Raw genomic sequence first — 19,823 nt, 5'->3', positions numbered from 1 at the left:
ACCCCTCCCTACACTGCTGTTTTACAATATTTATTATTTATCATGCATGTCAAGATTTTGTTGTTAGAATATTAATGCTACAAAGTAACTGGGTTTATCCTGTTTTGCAGCATTGTAATAAAATAAATAAATAAATAAATAAAATATCAATATAAAATATTCATGAAATAGATATGGTCAAATTAAAAAAACAACCACCATCGTTTTTAAAAGAATGTCACGATAAAGAATGTAAGCAATTAAAAACCGTTAGAGCACCAAATAAATTAGACAACAGACAAATTGTGGAACACTGTCGATAGTCTTAAAGAAGTTGAATTTGTTTACATAACTCCACAATTTTCAAGGCATTTGTCATCGGCCTGTGTAGTCAACCATGAGGTAACACGTTCTTATAGCTCTTCACCCTGACCCCAGCTATTAACCCTGACTTTCCAGGTCTATGGGAACCCTGTTATCTAAATTAGGTGTTGTCAGCTGTTGGCTTTTTAATAAACCAAAGTGAAGGATCCCCTCTCACTCAAATAAAATGTTGGAAATCTAACTAAATTGTTGAGAGAGATAATACTGAATAATACATTTATCTTATTTTAAACGTCCAAGTATTTTTTATCAAAATCAACACAGACTGTAAACTATAACTGCAGCACTAATTTGATAATCTCCAACGATGTGACGTTGTGATCGTATCCTGCATGCTCGGTAACACTATGACCATATCTTGGGATCGTAGGGAAATCATGATCATCCCCACGTTGCGTTGTTACGATTTGTCGAAACTAGAATTTGCTTGGTACGGCTAGTTGAAGATTGTTGAGATTTTGCAAATAGACCTTAAAGATTTTGCAGACATATTTCACAATCGCAAAATTAAAATGAAATTGTCTGTCTCTACAAAGATTTAAATACTAAACTGAAAGTCCAACTGGTATTCGGAAATAATAATGACCCAAGTACCTATATAAATTTGAATCCCTAGTTGAGAGATAGAAATCACAATTAAATTTATATTTAAATGTACTGTCCCTTGCAATGCAGTGTGGTATGGTGCTGCTCACCAGACTGTCTGTGTACAGTAAATTACAGTAAATCAGTACAGTAAAAAATCATCAAATTTTTTGGTACTGGGTAAAAAACATATTCATATTTGATTCATTCTCACAACCCACAAAAAGTGCTCCCACAACCCACCAGTGAGTTGCGACCCAAAGTTTGGGAATCACTGTTTTAGAGGAATCTTAAACCTAGGATAAACATCAGCCTTTCAAGACATACGTTTGGTCTGAAAGAAATTTATAGGACCAAACTATAATAACAACCATAACAAATTATTGAAACTTACCGAGATTGGTCAGGAAAGTAGAGAGGGTTTGAGGATTCCTTTCAGTACAAGCTAAGACAGCAAATGTTGTTTTGTTTTTCAGGAAATGGTACAAAGTGTTTACAAGTGATGGGAACAGCCTCTCATCAAACACTACATCTGAAACATAATAAAGATTATTCTATGGTATTTGGTGAAGCTGAAGCTGGGTGGAAATAATGAATAATAACACTTATTTTATTTAAGGGAAATTTAGGACCACAGTTTTTTCTTACAATTGACCTCATTAATTAAAAAATATTGACAATTATTAAAGTACACTTCTATACCTACTAACCTGCAGCCAAAACAACATCTATTTCTGTGTCCAAATAGTTTGCAATATATTCCCAGTCCAACAGCTCAGTTTTGACAGAAGTCTCACTCAGCAATTGTTTGTTGAGCTGAATGTTGTACTCTACAGCTTGCAGTACTGAGGGATGATGGTCAGTGAATGTGTAGGAGAGTGGACGGCACACAAGAGAGACAGACAAGCCAGTGAGTCCTAGGCCACAACCCAGCTCCAACACACGTTTAGAACGGAGCAGTAATGAGTTGTGTAAACACCACTGTGCCAGCGCCAGGCCACCCTGAGAAGATAGTGTTGCTATTTAGACTCTGTATGAATAGTGGAGGGAGGTGTTGTTTAAAGATCTACATCAGACCTGACTTGTACCAATGAATACAAACCCTTTAAGAAGCAAAATGCTTATGAAGAAAAGTAAGCGTGGAATTTTGTTGCCGAAATGAACTTCGCGCGGCCACCGCCAGGATTGCTCGTGCGGCAGCTGCGCTACTCTATCTATCTCTCTCTCCTCCTAAGCCGATTCTTTGTCTCACTCTCTCATTCAATCAGCTGACTTGGCTGAACGCTCGCAATAGTCTACGTAGTGGCTGCTGCAGGAACTATCCGAAATTCAAATATTCCCAGACTGAGTTTTTAACAAAGGCATTGCGCTTCTTATAGGTTTTGTATTGCTTGTACTCACTCTCCACTGCCCCACCACCCCATCCTAACCTCCTTAGTCAGCCGTGGACTTATCTGTTGCCAACAAGTATTTTTTTTTACTCGATTGTGCAACTTTATAATTTAGTTTGTAGCTTATTTTCTCACCAATTCATATGAATCAATTTCACCCATATTTTGTTAATATCTCCTTGAATCACTCTTATTATCTCCTTTAACTAATTTTTTAATTTATCCACACTTGACCACAGGCTCATTGCCCATGTCGGCTTATCCGAACTAATAAACCTTTATTCACATATTGTCTAAACCTATTTCTTTTCATTTTAGAAGTTATATCCTCTGGATTACGTTGAATATATGAAATTGGTGTAAATACCTGCTTTGATGTAATCCTGATTGTAGCTAGTGTCGCAACTAGTTTAGACTTTCTACAAAATCATCTCAAGACCACCCTTTTTACATCCTTGAGGCCTGAAGATGATTTTGGAGAAAGTCGAAACTAGTTGCGACACTAGCAACAATCAGGATTACTAAAGCAGGTATTTACACCAATTTCACTATTTTTTACTGTATCACTGATTAAATTAGCGTATAGGTTCATGTAGGCTACTTCAACTACTCTAAATGTAGATGGTAACTTATTTTTTTATTTAAGAAAAATGTTATAATGCTAAATTAAATTTTCCTCTAAAACTTTTTATGTTTTTATGAGCTGGAGATTCAAAATGAGCACGAGCACTGACATTTAACTGTCACTCCTTTTAATCGTTTTTTTATTCAAGAGATAATATCTTTGTTATAAAAATCAGTAATATTTATTTATTTATTTATTTATTGAGTTACACGTCATTACATTATAATAACAGGACATATTGTCAATGGTTAAATAAAGACTTAAAACTAATAGATAAAACTAATACATCTGTATTTACATAAAACAACTGAATCTTTCCAAAATACAACATTGTTACATGACAAAAAAATTGAGCCAGCAGGAGTGTGAAGGTTTACTTATACCTAATTCCAGCAGCCCTTAAAATAATCTGCCAATGAAAAAAAAGATTTAGTCTTGAGCCATTCTTTTAAATAAAGTCTAAACTTATAGGGATTTTCTAGAGTAATTAAACTTGTTGGTAAGTTATTTAAGATTTTTGGACCAATGTATTGTGGTGATGACTCGAATATTTGTAAATTATGAGCTACAGGTTTGATAATATTCTTTTTTCTTGTATTGTAATTATGTTGAGTTTGGGTCTCCATAAAAGTAGAGAGGTTTCTATGGACCCAGCATGCTATTTCCAAAATATAGTGATCGTAAAAAGTAAGAACTTTAAAGTTTTGAAACAGTTTTTTACTAGGGGTTCTAGAGGGAACTTTGCCAATAATTCGTATTACTTTTTTTTGTAATTTAAAAATTTTTTTTGAATGAGGAGAGTTACCCCAGATCAAGATACCATATGTCATTAATGATGAGAAATATGCATGATATATTATTAGCTGGGTTTCTAGATTCGTTACTTGTGAGATTATTCTTATTGAGAAAATGCAAGGGTCTAATTTTTTACTTAAATTTTCAATTTGAGATGCCCAGTTAAGATTTTTATTCAAAATTAATCCAAGGAATTTTACATTTTGTTGTGGAGATAATTGATGATTTGAAAGGATAATGTGATTTGAATCATCTTCCCTGTAGTTAGCTGAAAAGTTTATAATTTGGGTTTTTTCCACATTTAGGGCCAGACCATTTGCCCGGAACCAGTTACCCAGAGCAGAGAATTCTTTGTCTATGCTAGTCTGCAGGACGTCAATAGTGGGTCCTCTACACAAAAGCATTGTGTCATCTGCATATTGAAAAAGTTTCATCTTTGTTATATTTGGCAGATCATTTACATAGATTAAAAACAAAGAGGGACCCAATATTGACCCCTGTGGCACACCACATTGCACTTTATCCCAAGATGAATTTACTTGTTGACCATTTTTGCTGATTTTAGTTCTCTGGTATCTATTAGTTAAATAGGAAGAAAACCACAGTTGCTCTTTTCCTATAACTCCAATTTTGCCTAGCTTTTCAATTAAAATGTCATGGTTAACACAGTCAAAAGCGCTGGATAGGTCGCACAGCACATAATAATATAATATAATATAATATAATATAATATAATAATATATTTATATTATAATTATATTTTGTATAAATAAATTGTCTTATTAATAGTCCAAAAGCCTTCTGCAATTGCGGCAAAAATGAACGATATTGTCCTCGGTAACTATGAAATCATGAGCGACTTCCGTGTTTGCAGGGTCTTCATCTTTGTCTCACGCGGTCGCAAAGTAATAGTGGTTATCTTTTGAGATTGATGGTGAAATAGAGAATATCTTTCATGGTCGCGGGGATATATTCTACGTCTCCTGCCATTTAAGATGAAATCATTAACATTTCCTGCGAACAAGGGATATCGTCCCCCGCTATCGTGGCAGAATCGTGAATACGAAACAGAATAGAAAATTAACAAAATTGTCCTTGGTTAAGAAACATTTTTAGTTGAGTCCCTTGCAGTCTTGGTGAAGGTAAAATCATGGGCATCTTCCGCTATCGTAAGGAATCGTGAACGTATTCTACGTCCACGGTGAAATAATGAACATCTTGCGCCATCGCGAGGACATTACCGCCTATTACGACCGTGGCCAAATTCTGAACAACTTCCATTTGTGAGGACATCATCTTAGTCTCCCAATAACACGGCGAAATCATGAACGTCTCTGTGGTCTCTGAGAAATCGTTGAATCTTGAAATCTCGAATATCTTTTGCGGTTGCCAGACCTGATTATCAACACCCGCGATCGCAGGAGTTATGAATTTTGACCACGCAATCGTTGCAGACGATTTTGGCGATCTTGAGAATATAAATTTGATTCGGAAAGTTGTACGCCCTAATTCTAATGGATTATTGGCAAAATGTATTTTCTAAGAGAAAAAACATACTTTCGAGGCCCCAAGTGAGGCCCCTTTTCAGGTCGAGATCCTCAGCAATCGCCTTGTCTGACGTTTGTCATAGGCCTGATTTGGGAGCCTATGTTGCTGTGGGGCCCTGGGCGGACCGCCCCCCCCCCCTCGGTATGCCACTGCCTGAGCTTTTAGTAATAAGATTGTTTGGAACCATATTGTTTTTTTGTGCACAGCAATGGCCTGTAGGGGCAGGTGCCAAAGCAGAACGGTTTTAAACTTTCTGCAACGGACTTTGAAAATAAATCAATTTTCTTCAGGCTTATGCGGTCTAATTTGTGTACGTAAATGAACCGCGTTTGTGATAGTTTTAATGAATATTTGTAAATAAATAAGTTTTCCGAATACGCCACGCCTACTGTTATTAAATTGTATCACTTTGGTAATTTGGTTATTCTATGCGTTCTTTTCTACGACGATATACGGAATATTGACGTCGCAGCTTGTTTATGTAATGCATGACATTTTGTAGTGTTAATGTTTGCAGAACAGAGAATTTTTCTGCAGAAATAAAGTTGTTGCCTTTCTACAGAAATATTTTCTGCGAAAAAAAATTTTTATTGTTATGTAGCATTTCCTGCAGAAACTTATACCTACAGGTTTTTGTAGGAAGGGCCATGTGGCCCTAGCTTTGCCCGTCAAAATAAATAATTTTAATTAAAAAAAAAAAATATTATAAAAACAACCAGTCAGGCAGGCTGGGCTTTCTGCAGCCCTCAACGTTTTTCTGCGACGTCGCACAGCGCCCGTAGTTCTGCTTTGTGGTGGATCAGTCCAAACCCAGGTATATTAAACATTTACCTATTGAATATTGATAGAACATCATTAAAACTACCCTGTGACGGGTGAAGATTTGATCCAATTGATAGGACAACAAAATATGGTTCAACAACCTACAGATTATATGTCTAAAATATACCAAGTATACAAACCTCCCACGTAGCTAAACCTGTCGTCCCACCACTGACAAAACTGATCTTCTCTCGTATTGTGATTGTTTTGTCATGTACTACTGTGAAATGTCTGTAGTGATACTCCTCTGGTTCAGAACTGTTGTTAAGTTTGCTCAAATACTCCTTGTACAGGTTCTCACTAACCTCTTGTCCACAGTTTTCCAACTGCAATTGTAAAGAACAAATTATATTGGCTACTGTGAAACTATGTGTACGCTGATTGGAAATGCATTTTGATAACTCTTTGTGGTTATCATGTTTATTTAAATATATTCCGTAGCAAATTTAAGACAGTCATTTCAGTAAGCATAGCTTTGCATTTAACTTGCAGTAACTTAAATATTCCTCCTCCCTGTAGTCATGAATTACACCTTTGGCTATTAACACGTTCTCGGCGGCATGGGAGCGATCGCTCCCATACGGAACCCTAATGCCATTCTGGTGGGTGCGATCGCTCCCAAGCTGCATAGCAGTACGAAATGATTTATTTTTATAAGCCAGGATTAGAGCTAGAAACTTGAAACCTCGCACAGCACTGCTCAATAGTATACTGTACTTTGTTGATGGTGTAGGTTGGTAATAAATTTCCCCGTGAAATCCCCGTCTGGCAATCTCAAAATCGACTTTTTGTCCCGTCTTTATCCCTCCATTTGGCAATACAATTCCAATGGGACCGGCTACGTTCCAAGCAGTGCTGCTATCTGTGGGTGTTTAGCGAACTACGTCGACTCTCGTTGTAAAGCAGGACATCCTCGCACGTTATTTGCTATTTGTCAGACCGAAATTGGAAAGCCAATCACACGCGGTAATCGGGTTTGTTCGATGCTGAGGGCTGCGCCGCACTGGGGATAAGCCCGCCATTTGACGTGCCGCCGCAAACGTGTTAATGTCTATCAAGGATAATGAATGGAACAATATATTTAAACTGCATATTTTCTGCAATAGGCATGTTTATCGGTGTGCTAAAATTTATCAACCAATCTATTACATTATTTAAGTAGCTTAAGTCTTAAAAATTTAGTTTTTACGACTAGGTTTCCAGTAGGCCTACCGTAACTTATTTGGTTTTGTGCTAATCACATACCAAGTCTTCGATGCATTCACATCATTTTTGCTTGATGTTATCATGATAAAGGTCACGCATATATAAATAAAAATATATATTCTATTATAATGGATGGTATTTTTAGCCTCCTCTGGAAACCTCGACAAAAAAAAATCAGTCCCGGGTCCATACTAAGAGACCTACAGAAATAACTTAGCCTATGGCTTAACTACAGAAATAGCCTATGAGAGGCGCTACCTAATAACGCTAATAACTTACAAACTGCTTGCACAAGGTTTACCTCAGATATTATTTTTTTCAAGAAAATACGCTGGAAATCTTTTTTGATTGGGTGATGCAAGTTGCAAGGATGAAGTACTGAAGCTGACAGTATATTCTCCTGGAGAGATACTGGGTCTTTGTTGCCTCTGATGTAGTTTATAAGTTTCTGGAAATAAAAGTTTAACATTTCACTTAAAACAATAGAAACTTATGACAGCTCCTTAAAATTAGTGTACAATTATATACATAACACCGTTTGGGAATTCATAACTTAATCAACATTTTTCAACATTTAGTTCTTAGTTGGAGTTGTTGTTGTTGTAAGAGATTTGTTTTAGTTTTACTGTCATGCATTCAACAGCTCAATACCATCACTGTAACTTACTATCTGAGAGTAGGGTGTATAAAGATTGATTTTTCAGTGGCAGTTTGCGTGTATAGAAATAAATATATATGTAGGCCTACTTACTGTCTTCGCAATCCTTGTTTGGTTACAGCATATGGCCGTTTCGGAGATCACTCCATCGTCGGGTGTAGTCGTACACTAAACTAAAATACTGTTGTATTTAAATTTTTCACGGGATTTTTTCATTTTCATTGTTCAATTATAAATAGTACATATACAACACAAAAACATTTAAGCACGTGCACGGCTATAAAACTGGTGACAAACTGAACGAGCCTTATCACTGCAAGAGTAGGTGGACGACTGGAAAAATGTAGGCTTACAACAGTACTTTAGTTTAGTGTACGAATACACCCGATGATGGAGTAATCTCCGAAACGGCCGTAGTGCTAAAACCAAACAAGGATTGCGAAGACAGTAGGCCTAAATACATATTTATTTATATAAAGATTGTTGTCTTGGGCTCAATAAAAGTGTTAAAAACTTGAAAACATGAGAGTTGATTGACTCAGGTAACATGGGTGCTTGAGGGTAGCCATTAGGCCTACAAAAGAAGAGGAATAAAAAAATTATTAGAAGTGGTTTGGATATAAAAACCTACCAGAATAATATAGCCTAACATTATGATTCATTGATTGCTTTATGAGAAATGCCAACTGTGCACAGAGTCAGGGTCTATCAATGAAACAACTGTCTGGGGTGCGTAATAATTTGACTTTACAGATGAAGTGCATTATGGTCTTGGCCTGCCTCTGTTAGATAAGATAAGGCTCTGATGACTAGGAGGCTTTGTGAACACCTGGAGTCAAACAACTTGCTGACGGATTCCGTAAAAACCAGTTCACAACTTCATTAGATCATGAGGCATGCAGGTTTGGTTGGCAAGGCATTTGAGGCTTGTAACACAGTCACCCTCAAATTGTGCAATCAAAGCCGCACATTTGATTGTGTCAACAACACCCTGTGAGTTAGGAAGTATGAGTTTTATGAAGTAGGTGGCAGTGTGTTCTCAGAACAGATGAATCCTATTTTTACGGTCAGACAGCAGGTGGTCGCCATGGAGGGGGCAATTTCAGCACCTTTAAGTTGTAGGTAGCTTATGGAGTCCCGCAAGCGACCTCCACAAGACCGGAAATGTGTTACTGTTCGCTGATGATACCACCCTTGTGTCAAGAGGACTGCTGGTTGATCAGTCTGTAGCAGGAGCTGAACTGAACTTACTAGAAGCTTCAAACTGGTTTAACCCATTGGAGACTTTGCATGAGACTGTCTCGTGATGGGTTATGTTGGCCCAAAAGCCTCATCACGAGACTATCTCATGATGACGACATAGCATTATTATTGATTTTTTAAATAATTAATTGTTGCGTAGTTACTAAGTTTTATTTATTGAAATGTTTCTCAAGAGTTATAGGTAGTTTAAATAAAAAAATGATTATTTAAGAATAAACTAAGTTAAAAGTAATAAGGAGAAAACAAGTAACAAAAAGTGTAAAAATATTACGTCATTGAAAGTTGTCATTACGTAACAGCTGATTTGTTTTATTTGTTATAAGTCTACAGTTTTACAATAAAATAGTTTTCTTACTCTCTCTGTAATATTAGAAACTGACAAGGGATGTTATTTTCATTTGTACGGTTGACAATATGGTGCAACAGATGTGACGTGATTGTTTACATTATTGATTTTCAGACCTTTGTGTTTGTTTGGGTTCGTACTTTCAGTGGTGATAAGTCATTATAATTTAGTTACTTATTATTTATAAATGGGGGGCCATCCAAACTAATTTGATCGCATATTCTCGAGTGAGATTGACAGACTTTAGTGCGAAAATGACAGTGAAAGTGACGGCGAATCGGGCGGCGTAGGACTAGTGGTGATGAGAGGGTAGACCGTGTTTTACATAAATAGCTGTAAAACATAGACTATTGTAGATATAGCCTAATTACAAATTAAACATTTTTATGTAGGGAATTGAATAAAGTAAGAGAATAAAAGCAAGAAATAGTAAAATAAAAATATTTATACTAAATTCTTTGACATTGCTTTTGAAAAATATATATAGGCCTATATTTTTTTTAATTTTCATTTTGAAAGATTTAAAAAAATTATTATTGTTATTTTTTACTTGAAACATGTTTTTTACAATAGGAAATTTTATTTTGATTAATTTACATACAACTTTTATCTATTTAAGTTAAAAAGCCAATTTTTTATGAACTTTTAACTGAAACATTGCAAATTAGCCATTTTTTAATGGATTCTAAAGGCTATGCTATTGAACTCAAAACCAAGTCTCCAATGGGTTAAGACCAATGGCTTCCAGCAGAACCAAACCAAGAGTCACGAAAGTCTTACTAATTAGGATTTTAAGCATACCGGTAATACTGTAGTTAACACTGAGGCTGTGGACAGGCGTGATTCAACCTAACCATAGTAGGACGTCTTTAAAGTAGGCATAGGCTACTCCTTGAGCGAGTAGAAGGCTCTGTCTTTAAAACACACTGTGAGTAATGGAGTTCCTTTTATGAGGTGTAGCCTAGGATGGAGGACAGGAGGAGCCTGTAGCCTAGGATAGACCTAAAACTTAACTTAGGCTAAGCTTATATGTAGCCTAACAAATTTCTTCAATCAATAAATGTCTATGTTATCCCATGCAATGTAAATGTGGGGCGTAAACTTAAGTGCAGCCTTCTAACTATTATACCTTAAATTATTAATAATTAATGAATGTAGGCCTAGCATACTGTTAAGTTCTTTCTTAGGTTTAAGTTACATCCTAACCTCCCAATCCAAAAATTTTAAATTGCTACCGCTGAGAAAACACTTTTGAACCACCGCTATACAATCTGCTTCATATTCTTGTATCATAGCTTTGAGTCTTGATATTTCATAAATTACTTTCAAAAATTATTATATGAAAAAATCATGTCTATCGTTATTATAAACTATTTTGATTGAAAATGGACCGACGACCGACACCGACACACCCACCGAAGTCCGAACCGACACAGACAGACGCACCACGCACCACCACAAAACACAAACAAACTAACTAACAAACAAACAAACAGAACAGAACCAAGCAACCAACAGTGTTGCCAGTCCAGTGTTGCCACACAGCTCCGGAAGAAATCCGTCCTCACAAGCATAAAAATCCCGCTTTTTCCTCTCTAATCCGCGCACAATACGTTAAAAATACGTACACAATCCGCGCACTCTGTAAATTAACCTGCGTCTAATAATATAGTGCTAGTAGTCCAGGCAAATTAGACTAAAAAAAGGTAGTGCTCCCCGAAAAATCGTCTAAAGCTGGAAAGTGTTTTAATACCTTTTTGGGGTCCCAAATAATAGTCCTGTGAGTTTGCGACGGATTCTGACGTCTGCTTAAGTTTTGGGAGTCGAAAAACTATGAAAATTTTGCACTTTTTTCAGTTTTTCGCTTATAACTGCTAAATGACGAATCCTACGGAAATTGTTGTTCAAAGGTGTCTTTTAGTACATAACATTCTGCGTCGATTGGTGTAAAATACATTGAAATCGGCCGAGTGGTTTAGCCGCTGTAGCTTTTCAAAGTTGGGATACTTTCATCAACATGGTAAAAAAGTTTATTATTTGATCGGTTTTCGGCTTACAACTCCTTGACGACGTATGCTATACAAAAATGCACCTGTAGATAGTTTGAAGAACACAAAATTCTGAGTAGAATGTTTATTAATTCTTCAATACCCGCAATTGATTGTTAAAATTGGGAAATTTCACTAAATTTGGTTATAACTTATATAGTATTCTATAGCCCCGACTTAGATTCTGTCCTGGATGGATTATGAACTATTAGATAGTGGTTTATTCCATGGCAATCATCCAGAGGTTTATCCTAGAAGCTGTGAAAGGAACAAGACCCCCTATGTAATTTTAAACCTAATATTCTTATCTGAGGTTACAAAAAATTCTAGGATTCGTCCCAACCTCCCATCCCTGGACACATTTTAAGCGATTCTAACATATGATATTACAAAGATAAAGATTTTATTAAATAAACGAAAGATGATAATGTACATTGTCTCATTATGGATTTCGCCTATTTTGAGAAAACTATTGGGAGTCTTCGTAGATTTCACCATATAACTTCTTTACTTCTCATCATTGGTATGTTAAGAATAAGGATTCATTTCTTGTTCTTATTTGTCGCAAATGGAGACATTCGGTATACCCTACCATCTTTTTTTCATATATCGAATTGAGATAATCGTGGCCCTTTCTAGTCTTTCAGAAGAAAGCACCATTGAATTTGAAAAGAAGAAGGTTAATGTAAACCTTTTTTTACATGTACACTATAGTCGAAATAGGAAGTTACAGGATAGAAGTTCTTGTCGAACCGGTGGATTAGCCGTAGTGATGGGAGTTAACCCATTGGCGTTAATTTTCCATACCCATCTCTCTGGATTGAGTACACTTTTAAATGAGCTCTAAAGGATTGGTGGATAGCAGCCCCTTTAGTAGTAAGAATTAAGTCAAAATTAGTTTTGAAAGTGTCCTCTAGAAGAGGCCAAACCTCATTTGATATGGGCAATTTCTGCTCCCATCCATGTACAGGGTCAACCTGCTTCTGCACCTTCGCCAAGCGTTGTAACCCGTCAGAACACAGTGAGATCCACATCGATTGGAGTGAACAGCATGAATAGTTAAAATTTTCTACTCTTCCACATCACGCTTTCGTCATCAAACAGTGCTAGTGGGTACGGAGTACGGACCTATTTGTAATCTAAAGTATGATTCAAATTGAGGCTTGGATTTAATGTGGAATATCGAGTGCTGACTGATGGGGGCAGATTCTTCTTGAATCTTTACTGGTGCCTTCACAGCTCGCAAGGTCACCACTTCCTTTTTTTCTGCACAGTTAATGATCAATATAGGCTTGCCTATTTACGATTTTCTTGGAAGCTGCGCCGAAACCGCTGATCTTAGTCAGTAACAAAGCTACACAGGTCATCACACACCATTCTACACTCATCCTTCACTCATATTTGGGTTAAAATACGCTCCTAGGTGGCGTCCCCATCTCAATAATTGATTGATTGATTTATTTTCATTATGCTTTTTATATCTCGTGTTGATGCTATCATATGGGATAACTCCTGAACTGTAGACATGAGGGAACTATTTTTAGTAAATTGGTCGTGACACTGGAACCATTTGATGAATTTCTTTTTTATCCCACTGTATCCCTGATGGAGTTTATATTGTCAACGTGCTGATAATATGTTGAAAAGGTGATCCCACAATATCCCTCAATTTGATGGGTAACATTCACTGTGATTGGCATGCTAGCGATCCATCTAGGTCCCCATCGTTAATCCCCAAATTTCGGAATAGCTATCCACAATAAGATGTTGCTTTCATGAGTACTTACTTGTTCAATGGTCATATTACGCCATAATCCGGACCAATACTTTTTGCCATGCTTTAATTGTAAAATTTCATTGTTCAATAAAAAGTGTATATTTAGCATTAGCCAGTTCACCGTTCAGCTGCTAGAAAATAAATTAAATTGTTTAATATTGTTGAAAATTGGGTGTTTTAATTTGACATTTAAACCTGTGTTGCACTGAAAATAACAATAAATAATAGTACATTTATTTTGTGATTGTAGTTTAACTATTGGTTATGGACGTGTTCAGACAAGGCCCCGCTAAAAAAACAGGCCATGCTGCTGGATCCATGACGTAACACTAGTAAATAGATTCATTGATGCATTCACTGCCTTATCCCCTATGTTTTTGGTAATTAAGCTGGTTGTTTGACAGATTTAAACGGTAAGATTTTAGTACAATTATCCACCACTGTGACGTAGTATTGTTCTGCCCGTAGTGCAGCATGGCCTGTTTTTCTTCAGTATAGCTTTCAATTTTGGAAAGTTTCCGTCAGCAAAGAAACTTGACAAGCATTCGATCTATTGAATCCGATCTTAATGAATTGAAAAGCATTCTACGCAGACGTTTATGTTCTTCACACTAACTACTGGTACATTTTTTCTATAGCATGCTTCGTTAGAAGATGTGAGCCGAAAACTGAAGAATGAATCCTATAAATGCGAGGTTGAAATGAATCCTAGAATTTTCGGAACCTCAGACAACAATATCAGACTTAAAATTACATAGGGCGTCTTACTCTCTTCACACGTTATTGGATAAACCTCTGGATGATTGCCATGGAATAAACCACTATCTAATAGTTCATAATCCATTTAAAGGACAGAATCTACGTTGTAACCAAATTTAGTGAAATTTCCCAATTTTAACAATCGATTGCGGGTATTGAAGAATTAATAAACATTCTACTCAGAATTTTGTGTTCTTCAAACTATCTACAGGTGCATTTTTGTATAGCATGCGTCGTTAAGGAGTTGTAAGCCGAAAACCGATCAAATAATCAACTTTTTTACCATGTTGATGAAAATATCCCAACTTTGAAAAGCTACAGCGGCTAAACCACTCGGCCGATTTCAATGTATTTTACACCAATCGACGCAGAATGTTATGTACTAAAAGACACCTTTGAACAACAATTTCCGTAGGATTCGTCATTTAGCAGTTATAAGCGAAAAACTGAAAAAAGTGCAAAATTTTCATAGTTTTTCGACTCCCAAAACTTAAGCAGACGTCAGAATCCGTCGCAAACTTACAGGACTATTGTTTGGGACCCCCAAAAGGTATTAAAACACTTTCCAGCTTTAGACGATTTTTTGGGGAGCATATATGTCTAATTTGCCTGGGCTATAGAAAACAAGTTTTACATTAATTTTTTCACCTATAACGAAATGTAACACTCAAAATATGTTACAGGAGGTTTACACTTACCGTATGTGTGCTTTCAATATTGATTGAACAGATACAAAAACAAATATTAAGTGAAAAAAATATAATGATATTGCATAGTTAATTTCTTTTTAATTTTGTTAACACTTCTGTGTATAATGTCTACATTGAACCAGAAATAAATGCTGTAAAAAAAAATTGCATTAATACGAAAATTTAAAAATTACATATTCAATTTAACTAAACTTATTGTTCTGAACAAACTTTACCTATAGCAGTTAAAAGTTTTAGAAATCAATAAAATGTAATATTCTCCTAAAATATGGGGTTAGAGGTAAATTAAGGCAGGGAGTTGTGGGTTTTCTCTTGTTTGTGAGCCATACAAACAAACGAAATTGGAAAACAATGTCCACAAAACCACAAAAAAATATTACTTTTTGTTTTCAAACTAGCCTCAGCCTGATGGACGATGTTACCTTTGAGAATGAAAGTGCATTATTGTATGTCAATTATTCTTTTCAAAACTAAACTAATACATTAATTTATTGTAGTATCAAATATTATAAAGTTGGTTAGTTTGTTTTGTTTCTGTTGGTTGGTACTTTGTTTTGTTTGCCTGTTTGGTTTGGTTTGGTTAGCAGTATTGCCACAAACCAACGTCTAGAGGAAAATCACTAGAACGGGTAGATTTTTACCCTCCGAAAACCGTTAGATCCTCCAAATTTAGAAATTCTAGGTGAACAGATTGCATGGAACCCTCCTGACCAAGCAATAAAATATTTAGGTGTATACTTCGACCGAAAGTTAAATTGGAAATTTCATATTAATAAAAAATTGAATTTGGCTTATGGCAGATTATCAAAATTGTTTCCTCAACAAAAAATCATGTATGTCTATTAAGAATGGAACCCTTCTATACAAAACACTTCTACGTCCACTATTGTTATACGCCTGTCCAGTATGGGGAACTGCTTCAACAAGCTCGATTCGTAAACTGCAAACATTTCAAAATAAAGTTTTAAGGATAATTCTAAAATGTCCCTGGTATATTCGAACCCGTCAAATACATTTAGAACTGGGAATAAAACCTATAGAAGATTTTATCAAGAAAATTACGTCAAAATTATTTACAAAACGTCCATTAACCAGCAGCATTGGCACAGGCCAACCTTCTGAAATCCAGAGACTCCGACTAAAACCCAGATTGCCTCAAGATGTTTTACTATAACAATTTTTTTCATTTGTGTTTCATTGGTGGACAGCACCTTTACAGTCCGACCCGCTAAAACAGTGACAATAAGTGCCTGAGGGGCTAGCCATAGCTGACCTATGTTAATATAATTAATAATGTTATTTTTTTCTTTCTTATACTATACCTAACCTGTATAGCAATGTAATGCTGATCGGTTAGTAAAATTGTTATAAAAAAAAGAACGGGTAGTAAAATATCCCTAGAAAACGATTAAATCTCTAGAAGTGACAACCTATGGACGTAGACCTAGAAGTAAAGAGAGTAAAGAGAACATTAAATATACTCAAAAAACATCATCGATCATTCTTGAATGCACTATAATCCTTAGTTCATATACTCATAAAGTGCTCCTCTTGAGTCACAAAGTACAAAACAAAGTATCCCGATTTCCCGTTGAAATTCCCATATATTTTAAAATACTTTACAATTGGGTGAAATCCGCGCAAAATCCGCTCACAAGCCTAATCCGCACAAAAATCCGCGCATCCCCCCAAAATCCGAGCAAAAAGCGTAATTAAGCGCAAAACGGCATTCAAGAACCAAGAACGCCAAGAACCAAGAACTAACCAACCAACCACCAAACAATAACAAAAAAAAAAAAAAAAAAAAAAAACACAGAACAAAGTAGTAACATAGATAAAACATACTGTGTTGGTTAGTCTATGGTAGTAAGTAGAAGTCAAGTAGCCTAAAAAAACTGGCTTACTATAACTCATACCATGTAGCCACGCTTTTTCAACTTATATCACGACTGTAGTGTAATAGTAGTTTACCTACCAACGGGCACTGGGGTGGGAATATATGGAGTCAGACCCAAGGCGCAGTTTTGCGTAAGCCTGGGGGAACTGGCCACTGTATTCCAGGCAGAGGCAGAAGTTGTTGCCCTGTCCGAGTGTACAAGAGTGAGTTTGAAGCGTGGTCTGACAGGCCACACTATATACATGAACTCGGGCATCATAGCAGCACTAACGGCACTTGACAGTTTTTACTTTTACCTTTAAGGCTGTATGGGACTGTCCTGTCCTCAGGCCATAAAATCCCTGGGAGATAACAACACATGATACATACATGATACATGATCTCTCCGTCCGTAGTCCTTTGCCTTAAGGAATTGGACAGGTCAGGGTTAATACAAAGAATAACCAACTTGATACTAATTTTTGTCACCGTCTAGGTAACTGTCTATGTCCTCTATACTTAACTAGATATTTTTTAACTCTGATTTGAATTTTGTTAAGCTCTGAATTTCAAGTAATTTTTTCGGTAGGGCCTGGTACAATTTCATTCTCATGTAATCTGGTTTGTGTTCAAATTTTGTGAGTTTATGTTGGACTGCATGTGTGCCCTTTGTTCGTGTGTTGTAAGTGTGATTTGTAAAAGTTGGTTTAATGTTCTGTGATTTGATATAGCAAGCTGATTCATAGATAGAAAGTGAAGGGACTGTGAGAAAGGCAAGTTCTTTATAAACATTTTTGCAGCTGGTCCGAGGCGGCATTCCCAAGATTGCTCTTACTGCCATGTTCTGCCAAACAAAGATCTGGTCAATATTCTTCTTCACAGCTCCCCATAGGATGATTGAATACAAAATGTGCTTTTCTATTAGGCAAAAATACACAAGTTTAGAGAGAGCCAGGTTTCCGAAGGTCCTTATTCTTCGAAGTACAAAGACCCCTCGAGCCATTGACCCCTCCAGTTTTTTTTATTTGTGCATCCCAGCTCAATTTATCGTCCAATCTCACTTTCAAAAAGTCGGCAGTTTTTGAAATTTGAATTTGATCCTCTCCAATTAATAGGTTCGGAGTCCTATTATTTTTTAAATTTGTCTTTTTGCAGTTTGGATACACTTGTATCCTGTTTTTTGTGAATTTAATTTGAGTTTGTTTGAGGAAAAAAGTCAGCCAGATCATTTGCTCTTTATCTTCTCTTTATTTCTCTCCAGGGCCGCGTCGTCAGTCCCCCTTACGAACAACGTTGTATCATCCGCAAAGAGGTAGACGCTGTCCTGCGGAACAGTATCTGTAATGTTGTTGATGTAGACCAAGAAAAGGAGAGGTCCAAGGACAGATCCCTGAGGGACGCCATTGAAGATCAGTTTTTTGTTGATGAAAATTCTTTCAGTTTTTGAATTTGTGTTTTTTTGAATCTCAGTGACTTGGAATCGGTTGCTCATATAGGATGCGAGCCACTTCAGCGCAAGTCCTGAGATTCCAATTGATGCCAATTTTTCCAATAGAATCGCAGGTTCAACACAATCGAAGGCTTTGGAGAGATCAGCAAAACAACCAACTACTGTTTCTCCAGCCTCCATTGCGTCTATACTGCTATTGATGAAATCAATGAGTGCCAATTTTGTTGATTTGTTGCGTCTAAAACCATATTGTCTGTCACACAATATGTTATTTTTTCCAAGAAGTTTTTAAGTTGCTCCGAAACAATAACTTTCTCAATCAATTTTGAAACGACTGGTAGGAGAGAGATTGGGCGATAATTCCCCGGAGCAGTTCTGTCTGACTTTTTAAAAATTGGTTTTATTTTTGCAATTTTGCAATTCTGAGGGAAAATTCCAGATGTCAGTGAAAAATTGACTATGTGGGTAAGAGGAACTGCCACTTCCTCCCTACAATATTTTAGGACATGCATACTGATTCGATCTACACCACTAGAGTGTTTAGATGGTAGCTTTGAGAACAAATCCAGAAGATAAGCAGATGTAATCAAATGAAATTGTCCAAGTTCAGCAGTGCCATTCCTTCTAAAACCAGATAAGGCATGGGTTTCCTGATCCTTGTTAACAAGCTTCGAAACATTAACAAAATAGTCATTTAAGGTTTCACACACTTCTATAGGATTTTCTATTTTGTTACCGTCAATAATCAGTATAATGTTATTACAGTCTGAATTTTCTTTTGGCCTAATGCTGTTTATAATCTTCCAAGAGTCTTTAGATTTATTTCTTGAGCTGGATATGCAATCGTGTGCCCATTTTATTTTACTTTACTGCATTTTGTTTTTATATTTATCTTTAAGCTTTAGGTATAATTCTTTAGATACCATTCCTGTCAGCCTCCATACAGAGTATTGTTTGAACATTTTTTCCTTTGCAGCTATTATCTCATTGTTCATCCATTTGTTTTTTCCTTTTCGACTGAGATTAAGTTTTGTTTTTTTATTCGGGCAGCTGATATCAAAATGTTGTCCTTAGTTGGGTTCCAGGATACAAAGGTATTGCTGTTAATGAGGGAGCTGAGCTGACAAGTGGGCAAACAAAGGAGCTGTAAGTAAGGATGAAATATAGTTCATCTATATAAATAAAATTACAGTTTTGTCTGTACATTGCTTAGAATCATGCAGTTTTTGGTTATTTTTTCGTTTCATAGCCTAAGAAAGCCGAAACGAGTCTTATCTCAATTTCTGTCTGTATGTCTGTTTGTCTGTCCATTCTGTGGTTTCGTCTGTAACGCCAAAATGTCATTTTACGCGGCCTACTCCTTGAAAACTACAGTACAGATCAAGATTCCAATTATTTTTCTGTATTCACTGGATTGGCGAGAGTGTCTTTGGCTATAAAAACATGGCCTCGCTTCTTTGAAAACAAAATAACAAACCATCAAAAACACAATTTTGTTCGATTTTTGTCAAATTTTATCCCAATGTTTACTATTGCTTTTATAAAATAACGATCAACTGTTTGGATTAGTTCTCACTTCTAGCTGTCACATATGATATGTT

At 36.2% G+C, this 19,823-nt stretch overlaps 1 protein-coding gene across 1 annotated transcript; it reads right to left on the bottom strand.

Moving 5' to 3' along the window:
• Positions 1 to 1,328: 1,328 nt before the first annotated feature.
• On the bottom strand, positions 1,329 to 11,041 carry LOC128994894 (protein-lysine N-methyltransferase EEF2KMT). The gene is made up of 5 exons (XM_054419725.1): positions 10,809 to 11,041; positions 7,637 to 7,783; positions 6,270 to 6,455; positions 1,659 to 1,950; positions 1,329 to 1,480 (listed from the first exon to the last, which is right to left on the bottom strand). The coding sequence occupies exons 1-5, from the start codon at positions 10,893 to 10,895 to the stop codon at positions 1,329 to 1,331; spliced, it is 864 nt and encodes a 287-aa protein (XP_054275700.1). The 5' UTR covers positions 10,896 to 11,041.
• Between the last annotated feature and the right edge of the window lie 8,782 nt (positions 11,042 to 19,823).

Source organism: Macrosteles quadrilineatus, unplaced genomic scaffold, assembly GCF_028750875.1.
Source record: "Macrosteles quadrilineatus isolate MER2022 unplaced genomic scaffold, UCM_ALF_1.0 Scaffold_1__1_contigs__length_201487025, whole genome shotgun sequence".
Taxonomy (NCBI): domain Eukaryota; kingdom Metazoa; phylum Arthropoda; class Insecta; order Hemiptera; family Cicadellidae; genus Macrosteles; species Macrosteles quadrilineatus.
This window is presented reverse-complemented; position numbering and strand designations above follow the sequence as displayed.

Coding starts and splice junctions, on each gene's coding strand:
- LOC128994894 (XM_054419725.1), bottom strand. CDS start 10,895: ATGATACAAGAATATGAAGCAGATTGTATAGCGGTGGTTCAAAAGTGT. Junction 7,784..10,808: donor TAAAATTTTTGGATTGGGAG/GTTAGGATGTAA, acceptor TTTTATTTCCAG/AAACTTATAAACTACATCAG. Junction 1,951..6,269: donor CAGGTTTAGCTACGTGGGAG/GTTTGTATACTT, acceptor CTATCTTCTCAG/GGTGGCCTGGCGCTGGCACA.